This window comes from Cyrtonyx montezumae, unplaced genomic scaffold (genome assembly GCF_038088225.1).
Source record: "Cyrtonyx montezumae isolate F1298 unplaced genomic scaffold, pur_monq_1.0 scaffold_8, whole genome shotgun sequence".
In the NCBI taxonomy this organism is placed as follows: Eukaryota; Metazoa; Chordata; class Aves; order Galliformes; family Odontophoridae; genus Cyrtonyx; species Cyrtonyx montezumae.
In genome coordinates this window covers 114179961-114207332 of record NW_027072089.1, presented here as the reverse complement: position 1 = coordinate 114207332, position 27372 = coordinate 114179961, and the positions used below count along the sequence as shown (strand labels likewise).

General features: G+C 38.1%; 1 protein-coding gene across 6 annotated transcripts in view; it reads right to left on the bottom strand.

Annotated features, from left to right (window-relative positions):
• Window positions 1-27372, bottom strand: part of TMEM196 (transmembrane protein 196) — a 105182-nt gene that overhangs the window by 10886 nt on the left and 66924 nt on the right. For 2 of the 6 annotated variants that reach the window (XM_065751800.1, XM_065751803.1), the window contains exon 1: window positions 6651-7287. The exons of 1 other annotated variant lie outside the window; for it this stretch is intronic. In XM_065751800.1, the coding sequence (XP_065607872.1) occupies window positions 6651-6815 (165 nt within the window). In that variant the 5' untranslated portion in view covers window positions 6816-7287. Of the gene's footprint in view, window positions 1-6650; window positions 7288-27372 lie in introns of those variants that run through there. 3 more of the 6 variants (XM_065751802.1, XM_065751804.1, XM_065751801.1) reach the window with 2 other exon arrangements.

Sequence of the window (27372 nt, the reverse complement as noted above, 5' to 3'; positions counted from 1 at the left end):
CCAAACCATTTCATGAAAGGTAAGCCAAATGAATAAACCCTCTAAAATGCCCTGAAAGCTGGAGAGAGACATGTTGTAGCATATGTTTAAAAGTTGTGCCTTTTTTTTTTTATTTTGCAACTGTCATTCATCAAAAAATTCATAAGCAAAAATATCAAAATCTCCTCTAAAAAACGACATTTTTCACTATTTGCAAACAATTCCCATTGCTCCTGGAGTGACTTTTGCTTGCAGATTTAGTCATATCTGCTATAATACATGATATTTCAGTTTAATATTAGCAGAAGGAGGCAGGGACTGAATATATCATCTGATAATAGACAGGAGCAGAATCTGTTAGATGACTGGTATAAAATCCAGAGGAAGGCATCACAAAATGCAAAAACTTCTTAGACTCCTTTGGAATCTCAGTAGGCTGTGAGATATCAGTCCCACTTCCAAGGAAGATTTTCTAGGAACCTAGCAGAGTCAGAATCCTCCTGTTAGCACATACGTGATTGCAAGGTGATGCACTATGTGCTTGTGGAAACTTTGCCACTCACCTTGCAGCTATGCCTGGTCTGTTCCATATGCACATTTGAAAATCTCTCTCTTGGCCTGTTGAACCTTGGAATAAAGAATCAAAGACCACCCAGAAAAGGAGAATATATATTTTAAGCTTGCTATAATATATTTTATATTAAATTGAGCTTGAAACAGAAGCTCAGATCCAAACAGCCAGAAATTTTGGTAGGGAGGCAGAAATCTCAATTTAGTTTCAAGTTTTGTGGCTTGGATCAATCCCTATTTCATATTCCCTGCAACAAAAGACTTGGCCGCGTTCACTTTCTCCTGGAAAAAGAAGGGTTTTTTTATTTTCAGTCTGGAAAAAAAAAAATCCAGTTTTAGTTATATTTGCACAAAGCCAAAGATTTGATGATTTCCATAATGCAGAAGAAAATGATCTGCTTTCACGCTTCATGTTAAATGTAGAAAATATTTTTTTGTTTTGTTTTAATTGGAGGAGTAGAAAGGGGCAAAAGAAGTAGTGAATATAATTCCTCTGAGAAAATTAAAACTGTTCATGGAAACTTTCTGGAGAGATAAAGAAAACAGTGAAGAAAACCTGCTGAACATGAGGACTGCTTGATCACCAGTTACTGCTCATGACAAAGAAGCACAGACTACATCCACCATGTGGAGAGCATTCTGGCATTCTAGGTCATCCATATGTATCTGATGAATAGAGGAAATTATTTCGAATCTGTGTTGGATTAACGTTTCCTTCCATCTGGTTCTAGGCTTTCAGAGATGCTTTAAAATTGGGAAATGGTTTTTAGAAGAACTCAGGGAAATTTAGAAGTGAGTCTCTGAAGCTGGATGTGTACCTGCTGTCAGCGATCCACAAAATATCTCTCTGTCTGAAAAAACACAACTTCTGGTCACAAAAGAATATTTATTTACTGTTTAGAACTTACTTTAGAATAACAAGTATTAAATGCTTTTTAATTATGATGCTTTGTGTCAAACACTTAGAGTATGACTGCTTTATTCTCAAAAAGTAATAAATTAAGTATTATTCCCTGCAGGTGAATGAAAGCCTTAGCAAAACATTTCAGCTTTTACTTAAGTCAATCTGTGTTCAGCAAATACTCCTAAATACAAGCCAGACAGTAGAAGCCTGTTTGAACAGATCACCTTGCAGACTGGTGTGTGATTCTAGGTGGTCTGAATGATAGAGAAAACCTGCTGAAAGACTTGGCAGCTGGAGCGAATTGTTCTGGTTCCATGCAAGGCAAGAAGCTCCAACACTTGGTACATCCTCACTCATCTACAGGTACAGAAGTCTCTCCAGTTCCACTGAGTTCACTGACAATGCTGCAATTCATTGTATCAGGATAAAGAGCCAGCCAGATATAGGGTCAGTTTGATGAAAATTCAATGCATATGTTGAAATAAAATAGGATAACATCTGCATTTTGTCTGCATAATAAACAATAGTGTGATTTTTTTTTTCTGTTCTTTAACAAAAAAAGAAAAAAGAAAAAGAAAAAAAAAGCTAGGTTGTTCTTTTCCAAAAGAAGCTTGGCAACAGTAAAAGCTAGATAGATGCAAAAATGAATCTTTTAAAATTTTAGGCCACCAGCATGATTTAATAGTCCTGCTCTGGGGGAGTTCCATATTGACCAAACCTTTCTCTTTTCCTTCAAATCCTCGATTAAAAAAATAAATAAATCCTTGAAACTGAGCATTTTTAGTGCCAACCTGGAGCAAATTTCTGTAGGTAAATTGTAAATGTAGATTTTTAATGGACAGGGAAAATTCTACAGTGCTACAATTCAGAAATTATGGGAATAATATCTGCAACTAATGACAAACATCCAAAGCTAGACAAACATCCAGACATTGCATATCAATTAAACATATTTAGATATTTGTCTCTATCAGCAAAGAGACTGTCTCTCTGAGGGACAAAACAAGAAGTGAAACACCAAGTATCTCTCTTATACATGACAATAGATGGCACATTTGGCCAAAGATGTGGCTTTTGTCTCATTCTCTTTCTTTCTGAGGGAGAGTCTTGTTTGTAGCAATAATTTATTTGTCATTACAAAATGAGAATTAGAGACACATACATATATGTGTGTGAGTATATACATAGTGATAGTGATGCAACTATTATGTTCCAAAAATAAATGGGCAAGTATATGACCATTTAAAAATATATGAATATGTTTTGAAACATTATCTTCCTCTCCTTCTTATTATTATTTATTCATTTCTTTACTTATTTGGTACAAAAGCCTTTGCAATGGATGCTGTCATTCTTGCTGTGTTAGTGGTCTTGGTTTAGCATACTTCTTGGCTGGGTCATTTCTATGGTATACCATATAACTGAATTGGAAAGGTACATTTCAGATCTCTGCCTCAGTCTCTAGTTACAGAAATCTGGGAGGCACCAATAATAGCCTGTAGAGGCTGTGAAGGATATTATATCTAGGCAATCATTAAAACAAACAAAGAAAAAAAAACCCACAAAAGAAATAAGAAAAAAAACAAAAACAAAACCAGAAAGAATATCCAGAAAACAAGAACAAGTCCATCTTAGGAGACTTTGGACTGTATGTTATTTTGGTAATTTAGCCATGGTCAATTAACCATGGCTAATTTTTAAAGGAACAGATTGCATATATTGTAAAAGAAATTAGATATTTGTCTACACACGCTCTGGAGAATTTGCCTCAGTTATTTCATTTTGGCTACTTTTTAAACAACTCTTAGCATCTCAATCCAGCTCAACTTCAATACGAACAACAAATTTAGAACCTGTTTTCCTATTTCCATGCATTTTTGATGTCGACATTCTCTAGGCTTTCCATTTCTTCATTATTGTCTACTCCATTTTCTCAGGCTTTCTCATAAATAATGCAGAGCATGCAATGATCAGAGCACTTCAGCCCAAACTTAACTTCACTTGTATCTAATCCCATGGGTGGAATTCACATGTTTAAAGTCAGGTACGTTAGTAAATTATCTGGCTGAATGAGGACAATGAACAAACAGAACAACTCTTTTAAGAAAAAAGCTACTGTATGTTAAATAATAAACATCAGAGGGAGGCAAGTATTAACAGATAGAATGTGTATGATTTAAGATTCCCAAATTTTAGGAATGCAGGCTAAGGTTTCCATGGCAATGCTATCTTCATCTGTTTCATTATGAACTTGGGCCTCTGCTGAGTTCCACTCACATAAGTAAAGAGCAGAACAAGGTCAAAAAAAAAAAGTTTTCAATATATTTTCAGTTTAAATACTACTGGACACTTTTCCACTTAACTCCAGTGTTGTTTTGTGTCCTAACATATCAAAGTGTCAGTTTTTCCTTTAAAGACACTTTCTTTTCCTCATTGTTCGTTTCTCAAAGGAAAACCTGGATTCAAGACTGTTAATCAGAAAAATAAATAACATACCTTATGCAAGACATATTCTTGAATACAGCCAACATGATCTCAGTGTGAGGTCCAGTGAATAGAAAAGTGAGTTACACCATTTCTGCAGCGTCACAATTCTGATGATTGTGAAAACAGACCTTTCTCCTGTTATTTTGATTTGCACCTAAGCATCCTTGAAGAACATTAGGTCTCTGGCTCTTTTCTTGTCAGTCCTCTAGTCAGAATATAGCCTTACAGACCTCTGAATCACTGGAGGGATATATAGAGGATGCAACAATGTGATCTTTGGCTGAATACAAAGTAAGTAAACCTACAACAGAATCACAGAATTGTAGGGGTTGGAAGGGACCTGTAGAGATCATGGAGTCCAACCCCCTGCCAAAGCAGCTCCCTAGCCCAGGTTGCACAGGTAGGCGTCCAGGTGGGTCTGAAACGTCTCCAGAGAAGGAGACTCCACCACCTCTCTGTGCAGCTGTGCCACTGCTCTGTCACTGCACTGGGAAGAAGTTCCAGGCACTTTTTTGCAGAACTTCCTATGCTTCAGTTTGTGGCCATTTCCCCTCGTCTTATTGCCACACACTGCTGAGAAGAGTTCAGCCTCGTCCCTTTGCCTCCCACTCCTTAGATATTTATAGACATGGATCACATCCCCTCTGAGTCTTCTTTCTTCAAGGCTGAACAGATCCAGGTCTCTCAGTCTTTCCTCATAAGGGAGGCCCTTTATCATCTTTGTAGCCCTCTGCTGGACTCTTTCAAGGAGATCCCTGTCTTTTGTACCAGGGAGCCCAGAACTGGACACAATACTCCGGGTGAGGCCTCACCAGGGCAGAGTAGAGGGGGAGAACCACCTAAACCTTCATGATGTGTAATCCCAGTCAGCGTACTGCTGTGATTTCTTGTTCCCTTTCCTACATGCAATGTAAGATACTTGCTTTTGCTATACAATTTCTTTGTGGCCTCTCCCTGTCTACCCATCCTGATAACATTGCTCAGTTTCAGAGTTGATGCCTGTCTCAGCTGTCTCTGATTTTGGGCATCCTTCACCCACAAGTTACACATTCAAACAAGTCCCTTTGGTTTCCCTTCCAAGACTCCACATTCACATATGGGCAGAATTTTCAATAATCACCTGGAAAATCACTTCATTGTCCTCTGTGTTACCTCTTGCTAAAACTCTAGCTACAGCCAGACTGCTGATGTGCTAATGCAACCACCTGTTATACCAATCAATTCTAATTTGCTCTTTCTTTATGTCCTTTAATTCTACATCTGTGTTTTATTGTTTCTAAGGTCCTTGGAGCCAAAATCTAATGCAACAGAATCTTAATCTGTGACTAGTACAAAGTGTGGGATAACAGAAACCATAAAAATGAATTAAGCAGTTGTGCAGCAAATGTGCATTGTCATGAAATGTTATCAGCTGTGATTGCATTGTCACAAAATGCAATCACTGCATAAAATTCTGATCTCATGGACTGGTCAGAATTCTCAGAAGCCAGGATGTTACCTCATTAAGTCCTCAGATAGACATGTTTTTGTGTAATTTTTTTCTTCATCAACAGTGGTCAGAAACTTTCCTTTTTGAACTGATTTTTATAATACCATTACCTGCTGGCTGGTGTCCTACATCATTGTGTCTTCATCCTTTTATCTCACCTACCTGTTCTGCAGTGCAGAATTATGTGTTTATGTACTGCCATATATATTTATGACTGTTGTCAATAATTAATAAGTATTGACAGTGAGAATATTATGTGAGGCACTTTGTCGGAATTAATCTATAAATCATAGGAGGTTACACTGTTGAATAACCCAGAATTTGTTGCACTTAACATCTCATCTCAAGCAAGGCAAACAATGCTTTTAGTCATTTGACTGCTGCTCAGTCCAAGCTGGCAAAAGAACAGCTTTGATGTTCAAAAAATGCCCACTCATCTTCAGGATGAATTTTCAATATTTCCTACTCCTTTCTCCCCAAAGTTAACAACAATTCATGGGAAAATACTTCCTAGAATTATGTTTATCTCATTCTGAAGAATTAAGAAAGGTTCTTGAGAAGTGAGAAATGCTCACTGTTATGAACATGCTTCTTTGTTATGAAAATACTTCTACTATTAACCCATTATTGCTGCTTGATTTTTATGGTCATTTTAAGAGAAGCACAGGGATCCCAAATCATGCGAATATCTTTCATTATCCTTCCAATTACCTCTAGAATTATCCCTCCAATTTGTCCTCTAGAAGCTCAGAACTCACAGCTTGACATTATTTTAAAACACTTTTAGACAGTCTTGCCTTAAGGGACACGGCTGTTCTTTTTAAAAAACAAAGATCTTAATTTGAAGCTATTACAAGCTACGGCCCAGGCTCCTTAATGCTGGAAGCACTTGAGGCATCTCCCAGGTGTGAGAATGGGTTGATAGAAAGTTCAGTTGTTTACAGCAAAATTAAATAAGAATAAATAAATAAATAAATAGATAGATAAAAAAGCGAGAAAGAAATGTTCCCTTGCCCCGACACAGACACATCTCCTCCCGCCGTGCCGCCCCGCGAGAATGCAGACTGTACCCCATGCACATCGGAAATGGACCCGGCGCGGCTCCCGGCGCAGCATGCACACGCGGAAGGGAAGGAAAGGGAAGGGAGGGGACGGGGGTGCCTCCGCACGGTCTGATCATCACCGTAAAGAGTTAAAGAGAGAGTGAAATGGCTAACGTACACACACCCCGCTCCATACCGGAGAAGAGTCTCCCAGTTGAGGTTTATGCTCTGTGAGGACCAGGCTGAAACTGACCGCCCCCACGGCCACGCTGGACACCCCTAACCCTATCTCCAGCACGGAGAGCACCAGGAGGCTCCCGATGATCTGGCTGCTGGTGCACATCCTCCCTCGGTCATCCTTCCTTCCCGATCAGCCGGGGAAACGGCGCCTCAGCCTTCTCCTCCGCCGCTCCCGCGGCCCTAAGTCGCGCCCAAACTTTTCTTCCTTCTCCGGCAGCCGGGGCGGAGCGGAGCATCCGCGGCCGCCGGGCGCAGCCGAGGGGCGGCGGGGCGGCCCCGGAGCCGCCGGGCCCCGCGCAGAGCCGCGCAGCGCCGCGCAGCGCCCGAGCGCCGGTGAGTGCGGCGGCGACGCGGAGCTCTCCAAGGTGCCGGGCCGGCGGCGGGAACAGGGCGCCGCTGGCGGCCGCCAGGGCAGCGCGGCGGTATGCAGCACCACGCTCCTCAGGGGCTGCGCCTCCTCCGGAAAAGTCGACCTTGTCTGATCGCCTCCTGCGCTCACATTGAAATGACCTCACCGGGAATTTTTTTGTTTTTAATTTTATTTTCGATTATTATTATTATTTTTTATTTCTCCCCCTTCTTCGGCTGGGGGGTGGAGGGGAGAGGAGCGTGGCGAGCCCACCTCGGCTATATTTATGTATGAATCTAGACCCAATGCACGAGCGAGGCGCTTCGACAGCCCCGCCCCAGGGCCACAAGGCACTGCACCTTCCTCCTGTCCTCCCCCCGGCACCCGGCTCGCGCACCTCCTCCGTCCCGCTGTACTTGCACAAAAAGTGAGCCCCCTCGATGGAGTGCGCGCAGGCCTCTCATCCGAAGGGCTTCTATCAAAATGCAGGAGGAAGCCCATCTTCCTTTTGTATCAGTAAAAGAGCTGAAGTCTATCGCGTCTTGCCACTGCAAAACTCTCCGATTTCTTCCAAAATGCTGCTGCAAAAATAGGCAACTGCTGTAGACAGTCCTGTCACTCTGACAATGGCCAGAAGTGCCCCAGTCCTAAAGTAAATGACCAGCAAAGCAAAACATACTAAGAGATCAGCAGCTGCTTATTGAACCATCCTAAATTACTTGGTACTAATCTCTAATTCTGGCGCTCTAGTACAGGGAAGGCTTTGCCACTCTTACTGCAGTTTTACAACCCAGATATACTGCACAACATGGGGACATATAAATACTCAGTCTGTGCTCTCATAAATATGGATAATGAGCCTGTGAACTGTTCACCTTGATAGGGTGAACAATTCTACCCCCATCATGCTTCAAAAGTATCAATATCCCTCATGATATAGCTTTTTTTTCTGTACACATGCTTTTATTACTATCATTATTAAAACAATACATAGGGAGTCATTCTCTGCAGGCAAAAATGTAAACTTTTTAACCTATATGGAAACCCTGTTTTCAGGAATCAGAATCCAGAAGAGTAGCCTAGACATACCCACTATTTTGATAGTATGGTTTGGAAGCTATAGTATAAAAACAGAAGGATCCTGATGCCTCATTCCTTTGGACTCTGAAACTTCTGACTTGTGTTTTGAAAAGACATCCACTGCATCACTCTTATGAAAAGAGAATAAGCAGTGAACATGTACTATACACATCGGAGAAGGTGAAATTTATCAGTGCAGGCCAGAGTTCAGATCTCATTGGTAGAAATCTTGCATACTTAATTGCTGGGAGTGGAACTGGACTGGCATCCAGTCCAGAGGTTCTGTCACCCTCAGCTGTTAATGTTCATATCCAAGATGGAAAGAAAAGGCTTCTTTTGTTAAGGCTTCAGTGTTTTGTGCTTTAAAACTTCAGCTGTTTCATATTCTCTCACACTTTTCCCAGTCCATGGAAGCAAGGCAAGTGACTACATCTCTACCTGTATTATAGTTATAGCTGGACTGTCCCCTTTTCATTTCTTGTGTTTTAAATGGTACCTGACATCTCCTATCATTAAAAAATCAAGGCACAGCATAAAAGTTTCCAAGCTACTATATTTATGTGGGAGGATGGAGAAAGCACAGATTTTCAAGTACTCACATGGGTGTAGGAAGGTGTTTCTGCAATGACAGTATCCTTATTATGTCAGATTGTTATAAATGTTAAAGTGTCCTAAGGTGCAACGGTTTTACTGCTCAAAGTATGTTTTACCGTGACTATAAAAACCAGTGGTGATAAGACAGCAGATATAATATATTTAATACTTCCAGCCAGATAGAGTGTCTGTCATACCAGGGTACAACTCATGTGACAGAAATAAGATTTCCATAAACAGCTTGTTTTATGTAACATTTCCACTTCAGTCATAATAAGCTGTCAGAAAGATGGGGGAAAGAGACCTTGCGAGAAGTGTCCTAGATGGAGATCACTTTGTGTGACAGTTGTTACAACAAGGATATAAAACTAGAGTCCAGTGACAGGAGAGGAAGAACTCTTGGTGCTTGCTTTCTAATCTGTAGACTGCAGGGAGGTGAAGAGCTGAGCGAGACCTCAGTCAGAGTTAATAAGACTGGCCAGGAGGAGCTGTGTGAGTTATCTCTGTTTTGCACCTTTCAAATAAAGGCAGGATGGAAATGTAATATTCTAATCATTACCTTTTTTAAATGAAAAGATAAAGTCTTTGCCCATGTAATCATTTTAGTTTATTTGTACTATGGTGTTGCATTGTCATTACGTGCCAATCTAGGCAATTAACTTTACACATGGGATTATTCATGCATACATTTCAGCACATGGTTACATCTTCACAGCATTAAGGCACTATTTTCCAGGGTTATTTAACAGCTCACTGTCTCAAAATGTTTCCTATATTTCTGTTTCCCAAAACAAAATGATTATGAGGAAACAATAAAATAAATCATTCCATGCACAGAGAAGATTCCATTACAGCTGCTGACAGTTAAACATTGAAATCTCATCTTCAAAGTGAAATTAACTATAGTCAGGAGGACTCCGGATTTTTTTTTTTTTTTAATTTAAACTGTTAGATTCAAGAATAAAAGTCATCAATCTTATTCTTCTTGACTTCTTTGAAGGAAAACATTTTTCACTTTTTTTTATCAGTGGAGGTTTTAAAAATGGTTGGTGACAAAAAAAATCTAGTCACATATTGGAATGAAGAGTAATTGGATGACAGATTGTTGTAATGAAGAAATAGAACTCAAAGTAGAAAGTTTCAGCTTTTGTGGCTTTGATGCCTGCAAGGTGGAACACAGAATGTTGTAAGCTCTCAATTGCATACAAATATTTTTTGAGCATGTGATATTGCTGTTTTGCATCACTTAATATACCCCAAAGAAGTGGTTGAGTTTATTTATTCCCTTATTCCATGCATCTCTAAAACAAAGATCTTTACTGTGAATAAGAACAGGGCCCATACCATCTAATCAGATTTCAGGCTGTTAAATCCAATCCAGCTTCAGAAAATTGAAAATAAAATTGTAACTCTAAAGCCATCTCATATCTGCATAGTAGATACAGTTTCAAGAGGGAGGGTAATCACTTCCTAAACAGTGGCATCTAATACTTGGGTGTTATGTAGCAATATCAGGTAAATAAACAGAAAGGTGTGTAGTTTTAGAAGCTGTATTACTCTTCTCCCTTTTGGATGTTCTTTTCTAGCCCCATCCTAAGGAATATCAGTTGAACTATCTTGGAATAAATGACATTGACTATATGACAGCTACCAATATATCATTTACAAAACGTAGAAATTCAGCCTTAGTGGCAACTTGTAAATTTTCTCCGAGAAAAACTTTCTGCTTTCCCCTGATTTTTAAGATTCCATTACTTTACAACAGTTTGTTACCTGGATCACTTCAATTAAGTTTTACTGAAGTAAAAGCAGTAGAGATCTGTACTCTAACGGTTTTCAAGTGTTTGGGGGTGATACACTGCCTTGGATTCTACAAAGAGATAGAACTATTTTTGAATTAAATCAATGGCTATCAATTGAATCCTATCTACAGAAACGTCTACAAAATAGCCTTTAGAACAGTCCTCATTTTTGTGAGAAATCAACTCTTAGTTCATTTTTACACCTTAACTTGTTCATACTCAAAACAAACATATGATACTGTTCTAAAACAGGAAGCAAAATTCCATCAGTCTTATATAGGAGAAAACAAGAAGGGACCATCATTGATTTTGTCCATTTAAAATTCAATATCCAAATAAACTTTCCGCTAAAAGGGTAGCTTTACCTCTGCTAAACTAGGATCTTTGGCACTTATATTTCTTCTAAGGTTGTTAGGTCACAACTGTTCTTCTTGGAGGATTTGTGAGTCACTGACGTTACGTGGAAAAAAAATCACCTGTTCTCAGGTCTGGGCTGAATAGTGAAACTTGGATGGGCTTTCTATAGCCCAAGTTGAAAGAAGGCATTAATTACTTTTTACCTTAACTTAGTCTTGCCTACCTCCTTTGGTCTACAATTAAGAGAATGACCATCTTCTGAAGACACATTTTGCTAGTTTGATTAGAAGGAGGAAGAAGAAAAAAATCAAAAGTGTGTGCACAGATTTTAAGTCTCCTACATCTCCTCAAAGGAGTAATCAAGTGCATGTGAAATTATTTACGCCCATGTTACATGCCAGTATACAAATCACAGGATCTTTAAAATGATTTATCTAACAGCATGCATGAAGTCTGCAGCTAAATTTGGGAGGTCTCTTTCATACAACATCAATACCCTGTTAAATAGATGCCACATTAATATGGTTTCTGTGGAAACAAAAATTACGATAATCAGAAAAGACTACTGTTTTCCCAAGAACTATGTTTTCTTGGCTCCGCAGCCGATAATACTCTGCCACTGAAGCCCCCTGGATGCACCTACAAGCAGCAAAACCATGTTCTCCCAAAAGCTCTGACCATGAGTACAATACACAGGACAGAAATGTCTGATTGAACAAGTACTCCTCTGTTACTAACACAAATTTTATACTTAATTTAATATTAATTTAAAACAAAGTCTATCAATTTCTTGGTGCAGTAGCACCATGTTAAACAGGCTTTCATAGAGAACTGGGCAGCATGAAGTAGATTGAATGATACTAGGTAATGAGGTTACCTATCAGGTAAAGCTTTACAGACCCTTTACTTCTGTTTCACTTAAGGATATGTAACCTAATTTGAAATTAGAGACAGAATGGAAACCTAGCAGCCCTGGGAACTGTTTTGAACTATGCAGAGCAACAGTGCATACATAAAGTCACTAGGTATTTATGAAGAAATTATTAATACAATTACCATCTGAAAAAGGTCACATAAGCTTTTTAATAGGGACACAGAGGAGTTCAACTGTACCCACTTTCCAGTAGCAGCCTTTTAGCACAGTTTCCTTTGAAAAAGAACATTCTCTACTTAGTAGGAGTGTATGGTGAATACTCCAAAATAATAATACCCACACAGAATAATGAAGGCGGACAGTATAATTTCGTATGGTTTATCTGGATGGTATAAAGACAACCAATAAATAAGGAAAGACTCACCTGCCACTGAAAGTCAAGGCTCACACAGAACTCCATAGAGGAGGGATCTCCAAGAGAACCTTCCCTGGTGGTGCTCAGCCCTTAAATGGGTCTGGGAGAGGTGGAGCCAGACTCCACAACTTCGGGTCACACAGGTGCATTGCCTTCACCTGTGCTCCTGCAGCTGACTCACTGCTTGCCTCAGGTGATCTTTCAGTGGTTCAGGCTATGATTCAACAGTTCCCATACAAGGAGGAACGGAGGAACTCATTTAAGCTATCGGTAGTTTTTCTGCAGTTAATATCTATCTAGGATAGTACCCTGCTGAATAACATCTGGATGTATGGAAAAATGTAGTGTTATACATTTACCACAGGATTCAAAATTTAAGAAGAATGAAAAAAAAATTCCCAGCCGTGGCGAACAAAAACTTTGAGCTATCTGCTTTTGGGGGACAGAGGTATGGAGGACTGGGGACTGACAAGGCTAAAGGCCAGGAACTTCTAATTTGGAGCTGAACTGTTATTTTATGCTAATAGTTAGAGGGAAAGAACATTCTAATGAAATGTCCTTTGTATGTTTCCATGAGGAAGGAGAGAAAATGGAGTCAATACTAGTCTTCTTAACAGTGTTGAAAGCACTGCATTTCTCCACACACATTTGTCCTTATTTTGGGGATAAAGAATGCAATTTTGTGATGATGAAAACAAATCTTGTTGAAAAAGAGTGAGAAGAAGGACAGAGAGGGATTTCCAGAAACTGATTGAAATGTGAAGCATCATCAGTGTTCACGGGGTTAGAGTGTAGGAAGAGTTGATATTAATTTTTTTTGGCTGGACTGTTTGAGAAAAGATGGGACAGTTCAGTAGAGTATGAAGGGAAAGTGAGAGTGTCTGGACAGTAATGCAGGTCCTCTTTGTCTCTTGCTTATACTTGAAAGCATTCACAGACTTTCCACAAAGCCAAGCTCTTACATGTTAATGTTTTTAATGTGTGAGGAGAAGAAAAGGTGATACTTCTCTTTCCACTGGAAGGGAAAAGAAGAAATAATATGGAATTAGAATGGAATAGAGAACTTAGTGAAGACAATTCATTTTGATCTCAAGGGCTCAAAAGTGAAAAAGTGTTGGGGCAAATACTGCCTTGCACAATCTAAACTGAACATCAGCAGAAGCAGAGATTCATATTGCTACGTTCAGTCCCTGTTTCATATGGCATATATCTGACTAAGTAATCTGCTCCTCTCAGCAAGTTGATGGCTTACACTGTTGCCTATGCTGTTCATGAGAATCCAAGGCAGGATCAGGGTCTTATAGCAAAGGAGTGAGTCATTGTTGAACTCTCCATATTTTCTCTAACATGTATATTGCAATTCACATCTTTAAGCGTTTCTTAGAAGGATAGGATGCTCTGAAAAAATCTGGATGGAGGAAAAGGATATTTGTGTCATGTCTGGATCTACATTAGAAAGAAAGATCCTATCTAGGGCCTTTGCCTAGGAGATTGCTCAGAAGATTATCTGGACTAAGAAATTAACTTAAGTACTTGAATTTCTTCATCTCATATTGAACCATTTGAAAAGTTATTCTTTAACTCTGTCGTACATTGCTGCTACACTTCTGGAGCTGTGAAACTATGGAGAGGTGTTATGGAAGCATGTAGCAACTCCACAAAGAGAGAGGCCATTGACATGAAGTGCCTTCTTTTACACTAACCCTTCAGTCATTAAATATGTTGATCCAGTCAGGAAGTTATTGTACCCTGTGTAATACAGTATTGTACTGGATATGAGCATACAGAAGTTACCAGACACAGACACTAGCTAGGCCACAAGAATCTCACTGTACGTCTTCTAAACACATCCTGTATTCATCTTGTTGTCTGTGATAGAATGAGTAGTTTTTAAATGATAATTATGCTGTTTCTGATTGCGAAAAGTTTCCACAGATTTGTTCTGTTGATTGGGATGAACACTAAGCATGCCAATCCAAAATAAAAAAGGAACACAAACCTTTATCCCATATAATGAATTCCATGTAATGCTCAGGATAAAACCTGTAGTAATCTTATTATTATTTAATACATTAAGCTTGGGTGTTCAAAACAAAACAGAAATGAGATATCATCTTTACTGTCTTGCTGTACAAACAGAATGTATAAACAGTCTCTGCAGGATAGTAAATTAAAGTGCTCTTTGAATTACATGACTTACACAACCTACCTGACATTCTGCCATTTTTCAGTTGTTGACCTTCCCTTTGTGGGGTAAGTTTCATGTCTCACAGAACGTCATTAAAACAAGATTTAATTAAACTCTCCCCATCTGAATAGTGAAGATATTTTCTTACAGTAATAAAACATTCTCAAATCTAAAATGTCAAGTGAGTGCTGAACAAGAAGCTCAGTAAAGTATACAACTCCCATCATATTTTAGAATCTTGCAGTGCATTCAAGTAATAAAGGTCAGAAGGTGTCTGACTAATATCAGTCCTAATACAGTACAGCGCTCAAGTGTGTAGTCAGAATTCACTTTATGAATAACAGTTTCCTGGATGACGATGTACCTAACACATGTACAACTAAATGTGAACTCAAGGGCTTTGCAGAATTAGTTTTAACAGCCTTCATCATCTAGATTCACAAAGCTCATATTTGCTGAAATGGGAGCATGTCCTGGATGAAGGCTAGAGCAAACTTGCACATGTTAAGTATCCTAATAGACTGCACAACAGGGGTTTATGCTGCTGCAGTAATTAGGAATAGTGCCAACCCAGAAAGTTGCACTTCAGAATCTCAGGCCCGGTATCTGTTCCCATTTTTTGGCGTGTGATAGAGTGTAGAAATGAGCAGGGTCCAGGCTCCAGCTTTTGCCTGCTCATATTCTTTGGATGAGTCATGAAGGAGATAACAGCTGGGAAGAACCTTGTTAAGAGCCCTAACCTTAAACCTGTTAGGGTAGTTTTGCAGATGAATCAGGAGAGTGGTTATTTCCCCTATGCCAACTCTTTTAATTAGATCAGAATATATCTTCATCTGAGTATTTTTTTTCAGCTGCTGAGATTTACTGTATTGAGCAAAGTCACTCAGCATAGAGGATCTAGGCTATTACTCAAGACTCTGAACTGGATTTCCTTTCACTGCATTGCACTTCTGCAAAGCAATTGTAAAATTTTGTGACCAAGGTAGAGTAAAGAAAAAATTCTAAACAAATCCAAATTAAAAATAAAAGTATTTATTGACTAAAATCTGATTTTTTTCCAATGTTAGGCAAAAATAAGAATGAGTGGCTAACAAAGAAGTTGTTCAACCATAGATGCCTACATGGTCTTATTTCTCTGCCAAACTGTAATGATCATTTTTATAAGAAACACTGCATGGAGAAAGTAGTCAAGAAAGGTAATCTTAGGGGTCATTGAGTTGCAGGAGTGACTTGTCAACGTTCCTGAAAATCAGTTTTTCTTGGACTTCTCCCAGCATATTGACGTTTCTGTAATATCTGATTTTATTTAAAAGCAATAGATCTGATCCAATTTCTTGTCTAGTTGATAAAAATCTTTCTACTGCACAAAATACAAGTTGAACTGACCATAACTGTTTATTCTTACTTGATCAATGTATAGAAATAAATTTTAAAGATAAAGGAACAGAAGGTATCTTGCTAGATTAAAATCCCCCTGAATCCATCTGTAAAACAGAGCCCATTTTGGTGAATGATTTCTCTATAATTATGACATTTTACTGGCAGTGAATAGATTTTTTGTCCATCTGGAAAGGTTGTCCAGTCGTGTCATAGATACTGGCTTAGAGTGTTTATGCAAGAATGACCAGAGGTAGCACTGGGGTGTCTTGATTCTTCTAATAAACTAACATCTGTGCTTCATATGAATATGTGCAACAAAGGTAGTATTATTAATTAGAATTCTGTCCTTCCAGGTCATAAAAAGCAACCATATGATACTCTGTATTACACAAAATTAGGAGGAGCTGTTGATTTTCTTGAGAGAGTAGAGCAGACTTGCAGAGAGATCCTGACAAATTAGAGGGCTGAGCAACCACCACCAACGTGGAGTTAAAGAAGAGCAATTGCTGAATTCTGCACTTGGGATGGGGCAAACCTTACTATATGCACAGACTGGTGGACAAGAGGTTGGAAAGCAGCCCAATGGAAGGGGATCTGAGGATTCTGGCTTATAGAAAGTTGAACATGAGCCAGCAGTGTTCCCTGGCAGCCCAAAGGGCCAACTGTACCCTGGGGTTCTCCAGCATTGCCACCTGGCAGAGGAGGAGTTGCAATGCTCTGTTCTATGTTATGTAGCCTTCCCTCAAGCACTGGGCACAGTTTGAGTGCCACAATATAGGAAGGACATAAAATTATTAAAGGGCATCCAAAAGAGTGCTACAAATATGGTGAAGGGTCCAGAGGGAAAGATGTATGAGGAGTGGCTGAGGTACTTAGGTTTCTTCAGCCCAGAGAAAAAGAGCTGAAGGAATGCATCATGGCAGCTACAGCTCTCACAGGGAGCGGAGGAGCAGCACTGAGCTCTGCTCACTGGTGACAGTGACAAGGCCCAAGGGGATGGCATGGAGCTGTGTAAGAGGAGGGGCAGGTTGGATATCAGGAAAAGTTTCTTCACCAGAGGGTGGTGGGCATGGAACAGGCTGCCCAAGGTTGTGGTCACAGACTCAATTCTGACAATTCAAGAAACATTTAGACAACGCTCTCAGACATAGGATTTGAATTTTGGTGATTCTGTATGGAGCCAGGGATTGGACTCCATGATTCTTCCCTCCAAATTGGGATATTTTACAATTCAATGGTATCTGAGACTCTCACCACTAGAAACACAACTTGAGTTCTCTGGACTTCTGGTTAGTCCTTTGTGCCTTTGTCTCCCACGGGTTTCAATCACATCAGTTCACACATATCAGAAAGGTCTTATCATCAGAATCTCCCCTCACTTGGACACTGCTGCTCTTTGTGCAAAGAGAGCTCTGCTTACACAGGTAAGAGCTAAATCACCACCTGTACATAGTGGAAAAAGATTAACTTAGGTCTGCATCTGAGTCTGAATGATCTCTACAATTATACTGTATTCTTGGTCAGATTTCTGGCTTTTTCTAATTAAATGTTAAGAATAATCACACATCAACAAAGGAAGAGCTATATTTCTTAGCAAAATTCAATGATTAGTAGCATTTTAACCTGCGTGAACAAGAAAAGAGTGCAGCTCAGCAAGAACTGCTGAGCAACATCTTAATTGCAATTGTTTCAAGATAATATACTCAGGGCACAGGAAGGATTGCAAATAATGATCTTAAAATTACATCCATCTGGCAGCAATTACTATAGTTGAGAAATAAAAAAAAAATTGCATACCTTCCTGACTAGCAGAACATTGACTACTAGGTAATAGTAAAGACTGACTGTATAATACAATAATATTGTAAAATAGTCATATTCACTATATTATTTTCATTAACAATATTATTTTCACTTCCGCTTAATGCTTTCTGTCTTGACAAGGCAATCACAGCTCTGGGTTTTGGTTTCTGATTCAAAGCTCACTCCTCAACATGTGTTTCTGATAGGTTTTCTGACACTGTATTATTTCAGTGTGATTACTGCAACAATCTGTCTTAAAAACTGCATGTTAATGTACAAGTATTTTTGAGTTGGTTTTATTTTAATAGTATCATAAAATGACTTTGGTTGGAAGAGACCTTCAAGACCATCTATTTACAAGGCACTTGCTATGAACGCGGGCATCTTCCACTGGACCAGGCTGCTCCATCCACCATGGCCATGTACACCTCCAGGAAAGGACTCCAACAGCTTCTCTGAGCAGCTTTTCCAGCACATAACCACTCTCTGAGTAAAGAATCTCCTCCTAATTTTTAATCTAAATCTATCCTCTTTTAAAGTCCTATCACTGTTAAAGATTATCTCCCCATCTTTCCTATAGGTCCCCTTTATGTTCTGGCAGGCCACTATAAAGTCTCTCTGGAACCTTTTATTCTCTAGGCTGAACCCCAGCTCCCTTAGCCTATCTTCATAGGAGAGGTGCTCCAGCTCTCTGATTCTTCTTGTGACTCTCCTATGGGCTCGCTCCAACAGCTCCACTCTCTCTTGTGCTGGGGCTGACAGAGCTGGGAGCCTCAGAGCATTTTGTGTAGAGAGAAAAACAAAATTCTTAAAATAAATTTCTACTCCAAGTAAATTAAGAACCTTCCTAGAATATACCCTGTCTTCTCTAATGGGCCCCTGTGAGTACTGCAGCCTCTGATGGAACAGAATGAGTTCCTTTCACAGAAATGACATTTTCTTTCAAAACTGTGACTGGACTGCTCAGAGAGCAGTGCCTTTATCAGATCTTTGGTGGGTGAACAAGAGCACTGCCTTGAACCAAATGCTCTCACCCTTCTCAGGGAGCGTAATTTCCCATTAACTTTTTACATTTCTTATTTCACTGCACCTGAACGGACAGTTTCTTAGAAAAGTGTGATTTCCCTCAGCTTTGTTCTGAATGGTCTCAGTTTAAACAAAACCCACAGAAGTCAATGACTGTGCTTTGTATTCTTTGACTGTGGGAACTATTTTTATGACATGCTTGTCATTTCAGTTTTTTCCCTTTCAGCACATTTAATGTGAGCCTTCTGTAATAGACACAAATACATTAGAAGTAATTGCTGATAGAGTTGAAATGTCTATCTGAAATTTTAATTATTAATCTAAACTGAATAAACAAAATATGCCCAAATCATATTTTCCTATTGAAAACACATCTAAATGTACACAATATTAAAAGTAATAAAATTTGAATTTATTTTAAAAATAAATTAAAATACAATGCAAAAAAAAAAACCCCAAAAACATAGATACCTAATTGTAGAGTGAATAACACAGTAGAGTGGTACTCAGAGTAAATAGTGAGAGGAAGATGGTATATTTTGCTAGGCTTATCTGGATGGTAAACAGACAAACAGTGAATAAAGAGAGGCTTGCCAATAACTCCACAGGTGAGTGATCTCCAACAAGAGATCCTTACCCATTGGTGGTCAGCCCTTAAAAGTGGTCTGGGTGAGGTGAAGCCAGACTCCACCTCTTCTGGTCACACAGTGAATTGCCTTCACCTGTGCTCCTGCAACTCACTCAGTGCTCGCCTCAAGTGACCAATCAGTGGTTCAGGCCATGATTCAACAGTTCCCATACACTAATGAAAAATGTTGATATTTTAGAAATATATAATTTACAAAAAACAAAAACAAACAAACAAACAAACACCTATTTGTGAGTGAAAAAAAAAAAAAAAGAAAAAAGAAAGAGGCCACCTATAAATATTTAACCAAACAAACTTTTTCCTCCTTATCATGGTACATCTCTCTTCATTAGCATTCTAGAAATAACTGCATGGATTTCTGTTTATTCTCCCATGGTATTTGGAAATTGTAAAGAACAGGCAACACATCACTGAAATAAGTGTATTTATATTGGTTTCTAGCTAATGTCTTCAAATCAAATTCAATATAGATCAAACAAATATATTACTGTCACGTACAGAACTAAGTAGACTTAAAATTAAATGCTGAGTAAATGCTTTAATCTACTTTAAATCTGATGAGGCTGAACCAATGAATATTACACAAGAATTTTACCTGTGGGAATAGATATGAATAAAAGCTTTCCAAACCCTTATTTAAACTACAGAATAATTATAGCTTTTAACTTTATCTACCACACCACATACAGCTCTTTATTCCTCAACTGTTCCTCTGAGATGTAGTATCTCAGGAAAGAACATCATTCCCATAAGATGATTGTCATTCATTTTCATTCATGATTTCTCTCATGGTATGTATAGATTACAAAGAGTGATGAGGAATTCACAGATTACTGAAAAAAGAATCATATTGTTGCTTGCAGGGGGCTGTCTTTTTATATGATATCTTCTTTAACACTGCTTTCAATTATTTAATATTTCTCTTTCTGGCTCCTGATTTAGAAAAAGATTTTCACTTAACAGAAAATGCTATTGCCTCATTTGACAACTTATGCATCAACCAAACTATATACTTAATTGTCTAGAATCTAAGCAAAGCTTTTCTCAAAAATCATCTAGTATGCAAAGCCAGATAAGCTGTTGGACTCTATATGAATACACTTGATAAAGAAGAAAACAGGGCATCACTGAATTGAATTGTCACTGAATTGAGGACAAGGAGTGGCAGGTTTGCTTTTTAGATTTACTTATGAGACAGAATCCCAGAATTCCAACACAGTTGAAGTGGCAGGGACCTTTGAAGGTCAATTTGTCCAACCCCAGCAGGGTACCCTGGAGCAGGCCCAGGACCACATCCAGGCAAATTGTGAAGATCTCCAAGCAGGAGACTCTACAACTTCTCTGGGAAGCTCAGGCTCCCACAGAGAACAGAAGTGCTTCCTGATGGTCAGGGGAAACCTCCTGTTTTCCAGTTTGTACCCACTGCCTCTTATCCCCTGCACCACAGAAAGTTATTTTCAGATTTCGTTACCCACACGTAAAATCTAAGTAATCTTTGCTTTTCTCCCTGTCTGATTCACTTTAGGAAGCAAACCCTTCTCTAAGGCTGGCGTTATGTGTCAGTATTGTGCCTACTCTAGTGCAGTTTGTTGACGTGGAGGAAATGGGTGTTGTTCCTCCAGGTCTGAATCAGTGGAGGTGTGCTGTGATGTCAATTCAAAGTATAATATTCCATGTTTATGGACACACATGACAATGTTCCAGCACATTAGCAAGAGAGTATCCTCCTGAAAAAGGAAGTCCCCAAGTGTTTCTTGAATCTAAGCAAGGTTTCCTTGGGAGATGGTTCGTGATAGCCACCCTGGCCCTTGAGGACAATGGTTCTGATTTCCACTCTCATTTCAGTCAGAACAAAGGGCTCTTATTAACTGCAGAGTCACTAAACGAGCCTTTCATTGCTTGGAAAAAAAAAAAAAAGAGTGCTTTTGGGTTTCAGCTTTTCTGCTTTCCATTTACAAGTGTACATAAAAAATGAATTCACATTAACTACAGTTTTTTTTTTAAATAATTACTGTTGGGAAGAGAAAATGCTGCATAATCTTAAGAATTCATAATATGCCTGTAAGCATATAATTTTCTTAATTTAAATAAAACAATTAGAAACTCGACAAAAAAAAAAAAAGCTGAAATGATTTCTTGTTATTGTTTTTCCAAAACAACTAACTATTACTCAATGTATTTAAATTCAGAACAGCACTTCTTCAAATTAAATTAATTCAAAGAGATCTTGGATAATGCCTCAGGATAAGGTAAATAAAGCATAATCTCTGACACAGGCTATTTTAATAGATGTCACTGGCTTCAATCCCTTGTGTTGCCATGTAATCATGAATCACAATTTGAAATTATTTGAGAAGTAATACATAAAGAAAGAAAGAATGAGCAAAATAAAAAATATCTATAAACAGACTGGGTCAAAAAATTTAAAGAGAGCAGCTCTTTCAAGAAAATATAAATGATATGGAGATAACTTTATTTCAATAACATTTTAAATTAATCATGTGAAAGATTTGCTGTATATCCTCTTAGTCATTTTGTTTTCCATTTTTTTGTGTATTGACGTTAAATTATTCTACATATAATAATAACTATTAACTTGATGATGGCATCCAAAGGAAAATAGAAACATTAGAACTTGATTGTTCCATCAAGACAGAAATCAATTGGGAAGTGTTTCTCATAAAAAGAACAATCACTTTTCTGACCCTCTCTATAAGTTGTCATCTTCACTACTTACAGATGTAAACTTATAGGGAAAAGAGTTCATCTGCACTGCATCTACATCTGCACTGCAAACAAAAATATGTTTTCCATGTATAAAGAAATTGACTAGATTAAACTCCTGAGAAGTCAGGAGCCAGATATTTCCTGCTCCATTGGTGAATCTGCAAAAGAAAAATAGCTTCTCTTTGTACTCAGAATGTTGTTTCCTATTGGTCTCACTATTTCTCACTCTTCAGTTGACAAAGTATCTCACCTAACAGCAATACTAAAGAAATGCTCATGCCTGTAAATATTTCTCTTTTATTTTGTGTGCTTCCAAGTATCATTTGTTCAAAAATAAATATTTTAAACTATCTGATATGTCTGCAGGTACTGCCTCAAGTATTGCAGAATTAGTCCTGCTGTCTCTGAAGTCATTTGAAAAACTTCCACGGAGATCAGGTACATCAGAATAGCTGCTGCAGTAAAATCATCTACAGGACTGTAGAAATTAAATGATAGCAGTATTATGTAGTAGATTTGTTTTCTATTAGGTGGGAGCACATCCCACTGATTTCTTTCTTCTGATCTGGCAATGTGGAAAGAGTTACATATCTTATTATTCTAACAGACCACACACACACACACACAAACACAAAAAAAAAAAAAACCCTATTATATCCACAATGTACAGCTATAACAATTTTGGAAGAACAATCTGGATTTTCATCTGCTTCATGTATCAGCAAAGAAATTGCCAGCTAAACCCTGACTGGATTCTTTATGACAGGTAATAATAGAAGATGCAGAGAAGAGCATAGCCTTTATTTCAGCTACCATGGTGAGCTGAAGGAGATGTCAGCTTAACAAAAAAAAAAACAAAAACAACAGTTTTTATTTGTAAGCCAAGCACATTTTATTTGGTTGTCACAAGGAAGGGATACATGAGGAGCCATGCTGTACATGGAAGGTGACCCAGAAATAGTCAGTAAGAATTTTCCCAGTGACTTCAGTGGAATCAGGACTTCTCCCATTACCTATTATTTCTCAATATCCTTTGGCTTTCCAGGCTTATAATGAAAACAAACAATACGAATGCAAACCTAGAAAGAGTTCTCAGAGATACATTTGTGTTCCTTTGTGAAATTCTCTGCCTTGAAATGTAGGCATTCAGCTCACACTGATTTTGGCAGAAACATGGCATAGTCATGCAATGAAAACTTTCACCTTGAGTGTGGTGCCTGCTTAGCAATTTGGCACACAATCACGTAGGTACTATGGATAGTAGTCTTCTTCCTTCTAACTGTACATTAGTAAGAATTTAACATCAGATCTAGAGTTAACCTAGGTATTGATAAGTGTCCAAGCAAACCTCAGATCATAAATGAAACTTATTATTTTAAATGCATACAACTTCCAGCTGACAGCAGATAGTCTTAAAGTTAGCTTTGATATAATATTACATGGGATGTTTTATTTTCATCAGTACAGTGTAACCCTCTAGATAGCTAGTGCAGTAACTGGCTCAGTAAATTTCTCAAGAAATATACTGTAGTTGATTACTGAATTTTGAAATACACAGCAGGGCTTTTAAAATGAATCTCAGACAATTTTCCTGAAATATGAAGCCTGCTCATGTTAACAGTTTTAAATATAGCCTGGATGGGAACGACTTTTGCTCTCACTGCCTTGTAGTTGTCAGTTATTCAGACAGGCATGTGGCGTTCCTAAAGCTGGTGCCACTTGTAAAGTCTGATGCCTGGCAGCAGAGAATAGGTCTTTTATCTCATTCTTTACTACATTGCACTCACTAAGCTCGTGCTCAGAGAAAGGATGAAGTGACTATAAAACTACAGCCAGTTGGAATGAAGTCCTCTCACCTCAGTAATACATGACATAGACAAATAAGCTGATTTGTTCACTGTTCAAGTTTATTTCCTGGTAGCTCTTGAAAATAATTATTCATATGTGTATATTCATATGTGTATAATCTATCAATTGTCTATGGTAAATATCTTGTACTTATAATTCTAGTCACATAATTTCAGTGATGATTTTACCATCAAAGACATGTTCAGAATGCCTTGTTGCTGGTGATAGACTTTAATTTTAAATTTAACTTAATGAAACATTTCCTTAAAAATTCCTTTAAAAAGAATTTCCTTAAAAAATCCCACAGGTAAAGACCTGTAGACACATTTACTTCTAAAATGCTTAGAAATTGTAATTGAAAAAACAGAAACAAACAAACAAACAAACAAAAAAAAAAAACTGAGAAAAAACAAACTACCACAGAATAAAGTATGCATTTATTCCAGCAAAACTGTGAAATCGTTTTTGTTTTTTTTTTCCTAAAGTTTAACTCAGAATTAAGTAGCTGAGAAAGGAATTGCAAAGGTGGGTTTAAGATGCTTTTATACCTTCACTAGTGGCAGTAATTCTCCACTCTTTATCCCATGCTGCCAGGCACAAAGGGCGCTCTTGTAGCCAAAGCAGGGAAATATCCTCATCATCAAAGCTTCTCATAAACTGTACCTTGTGTATGAGGAGGGAAGACAAACATTTTGGTGTTTTTGTGACACCAAAGCACTGTTCCAAAGCAGGAGGTTCCCTCTACAGTTGAACCTTAGTCGTGATTTCCCTCATTTTAATAAATGATTTAGATCAATATCCTTAATTTTTTTTTTACTTCCACAGTCTTTCTCTTTAATATTTGTCCAAAGACTTCCATTATGTTGCAAACTGTTATAAATGAAAAACTTTAGTTAAGTCTGTGCAGAAATTGATACACGTACAGATCCTGAGTTGGAAAAGACCCACAAGGATCATTGAATCCAACTCCTGGCTCCACACAGGATACCAAAAATCAAATCTTATGTCTGAGAGCAATGTCCAGACCTTTCTTGAACACTAGCAGAACTGGGGCTGTGACCACTGCCCTGAGGAGACTGTTCCACGCCCAACCACCCTCTGATTCAACCTGACCCTTTCCTGACACACCTTCATACTGTTCCCTTGCGTTCCATTGCTGTCAGGACCTGCCCCGCTTTGCTCTCTATTTATCAACAAGTCACATTTATTACTATTATTAGCATCAGCACTGGAATTAGCATTATTATTAATATTATATCATTATGTGTTGATTCCACAAAGTACAGGATATTTTACTTTTTTTGAAGGAGAAGTTTTAGGTAGGTAACCCTTCAATCAAAAGCATAACAGAATAATAATAAAATTTCTAAATGGAGATTCTGTATCAGCTACTTAAAAATATGTATTTTGATGAAATTAACTTTTTACTCAATATTTTTAATAAACCTTATTAATAAGCCATTGTAAGGCAAAGCTTGTAGACACACTGATCCTTTAATTTAGTAGTATTTTAATTTGTGCCACACAGTACTGCTTGATACAGGAAGATATCTAGCTGGCAGTAGTTTCCTTTTTATCTGTTAGAATATAAAGCACCTTTGGAAAAAGAGATTGCAGAGGCCAGTCCTACTCTCCATCATGTCCATGCAGATATATCCTGTCTCACTTGGCCCATGGAAATCTCACTTCAGACACTTTGCTGCTCCATGCACTGGCTTAGGCTGAGACCTCAGCTCCATCAGACGATGGAGTGGCTGGGATGGGTGAAACAAAGGTGGGAAAAAAAAGAATAACCTGCAAGTTTTTTCCTTCTCATCATTTTCATGAAATTCATTTATTTACCTACTCTGAAGTTAATTATCTACCTACTCTGAAGTTATTAAAGAGAGCTACAATGATTCATTGTATCTTTGAAGATTGATCGAATCTTTATGGCCTGAAATAGCTAACATTGCTAATTATTTCATTATTCATTGGAGACTGTGAATCTCTGCTTGTTGGAAAAAACATATCTTGGCCATGTACTCATGTTTTGCACTGCAACTTGTTTTGGCCAATGGGAGATTCTTTGTGACTGCAGGGCACTAATGTGTACCTGCTTGTAAGTTGGTTTTGACAGTTACAAAAATGCAAATCATTTGCACAAATATGTACATGCACATCCTAATGAGACTGGTTGCAACAGTTTCTCCTGTCTGTAACGCTTCAGATATTAATAACATAAGCATATAATTTTTCAATCTTTGGATCAATAGCATATTTAATGTTGCTAGACTTCGTTTAAAACTAGAGGGGAGCAAAAGCCATCGACTGCAGGTACAGTCAAGCCAGCTCTTGTGCTCTGCAGAGCTTCTTGTTATTCTAGCTCCATTAACCCAACTCTTCTGCTCATGCTCAGCTCTTCATGGACTATAGGGCTAATGCTTAAGATTAGAACTCTGCATAGGACCGTGTTAGATACCAAACCAGCCAATACTAACATTCTGGCAAGATGTGCCCCTTAAGTTATATTTTGTTTCTGAGGAAGCATCAGTCAGACAGTCAACCATTGTCATGTCTTTTTTGTGAGTCCATCTGTAGTTCCTCTGAACCAATCAGAGGAGCTTGCAGTAGCTCAGTGAAAATATATTTCAGAAATGGTAGTAAATGCCTGGTGAAAAGGAACAACAAGGTCAGAGCACAAGGATGTGCCCTATAGAGAACAGAGACACTTCCAACGTGACTTCCTCCAATGGAGGAAGAAAAGAATAACAAGCAGGGAGAAGCAGAAAGTAACTGTTCCTCTGTATGGATAATGGATATTTCTGGAGTACAAAGAAGTATCTTAAAAAATAAGGTTCTATATATATTTCAGATAATGTTCCACATGAGCAAGAACTCATACAGATGAGCTGATGGGTGACAAAACTAAGGAAAAAGGGAAGAGGAATCCCATTATAAAAATCTCACTTGAAAATAGTGGTAAAGTTGCAAACTATGTCAGAAAAGGAGAGGTTCAGAGATGGTAAGAATGTGCTTTGGTTTACCTTTGTTAAAAGTAATGTGAAATAGTGTGAAATTTTTGTTTGTTTTTCTTAATAGCTAGTTCTTCCTTTCTACAATTTAATGTCTTAGTACATATAAGCTTCAATCACCTAATTATGATAATTAGATATTGTTTTGCTATATGTATAATGAAACATCCTGCATTGATATTTCTCAATGTTATTTTTGGAAAACCTTAAGTAAACTCTGAGTAAATAAGAAGCTATATACAATTCATAAGGTTAAAAGCAGGTTTAATTACTCTAGTAATTATTTTCTCATTAGTTTTTTAGGGCAGGTTGGTTCAGTTCAAAGCATCCAATGTGTGCACAAGAGGAGAATTTGTGACGTTTTCTGCATCTTCAAAGAGGGGTGGAACATGTTCAGTCTATGTAGTTAAATAGCAATGGGATAGTTGTGCTGAGGTACAAGTGCCTTCGTGTTCTTCTCTTCACCAAAGCTCAATCTCTCTTCTTCTCTGGGTATTTGCTTGGCCTTCACATAACTATCTTCCTACAGTTTATTTTGGTAAAATTTCCAAACA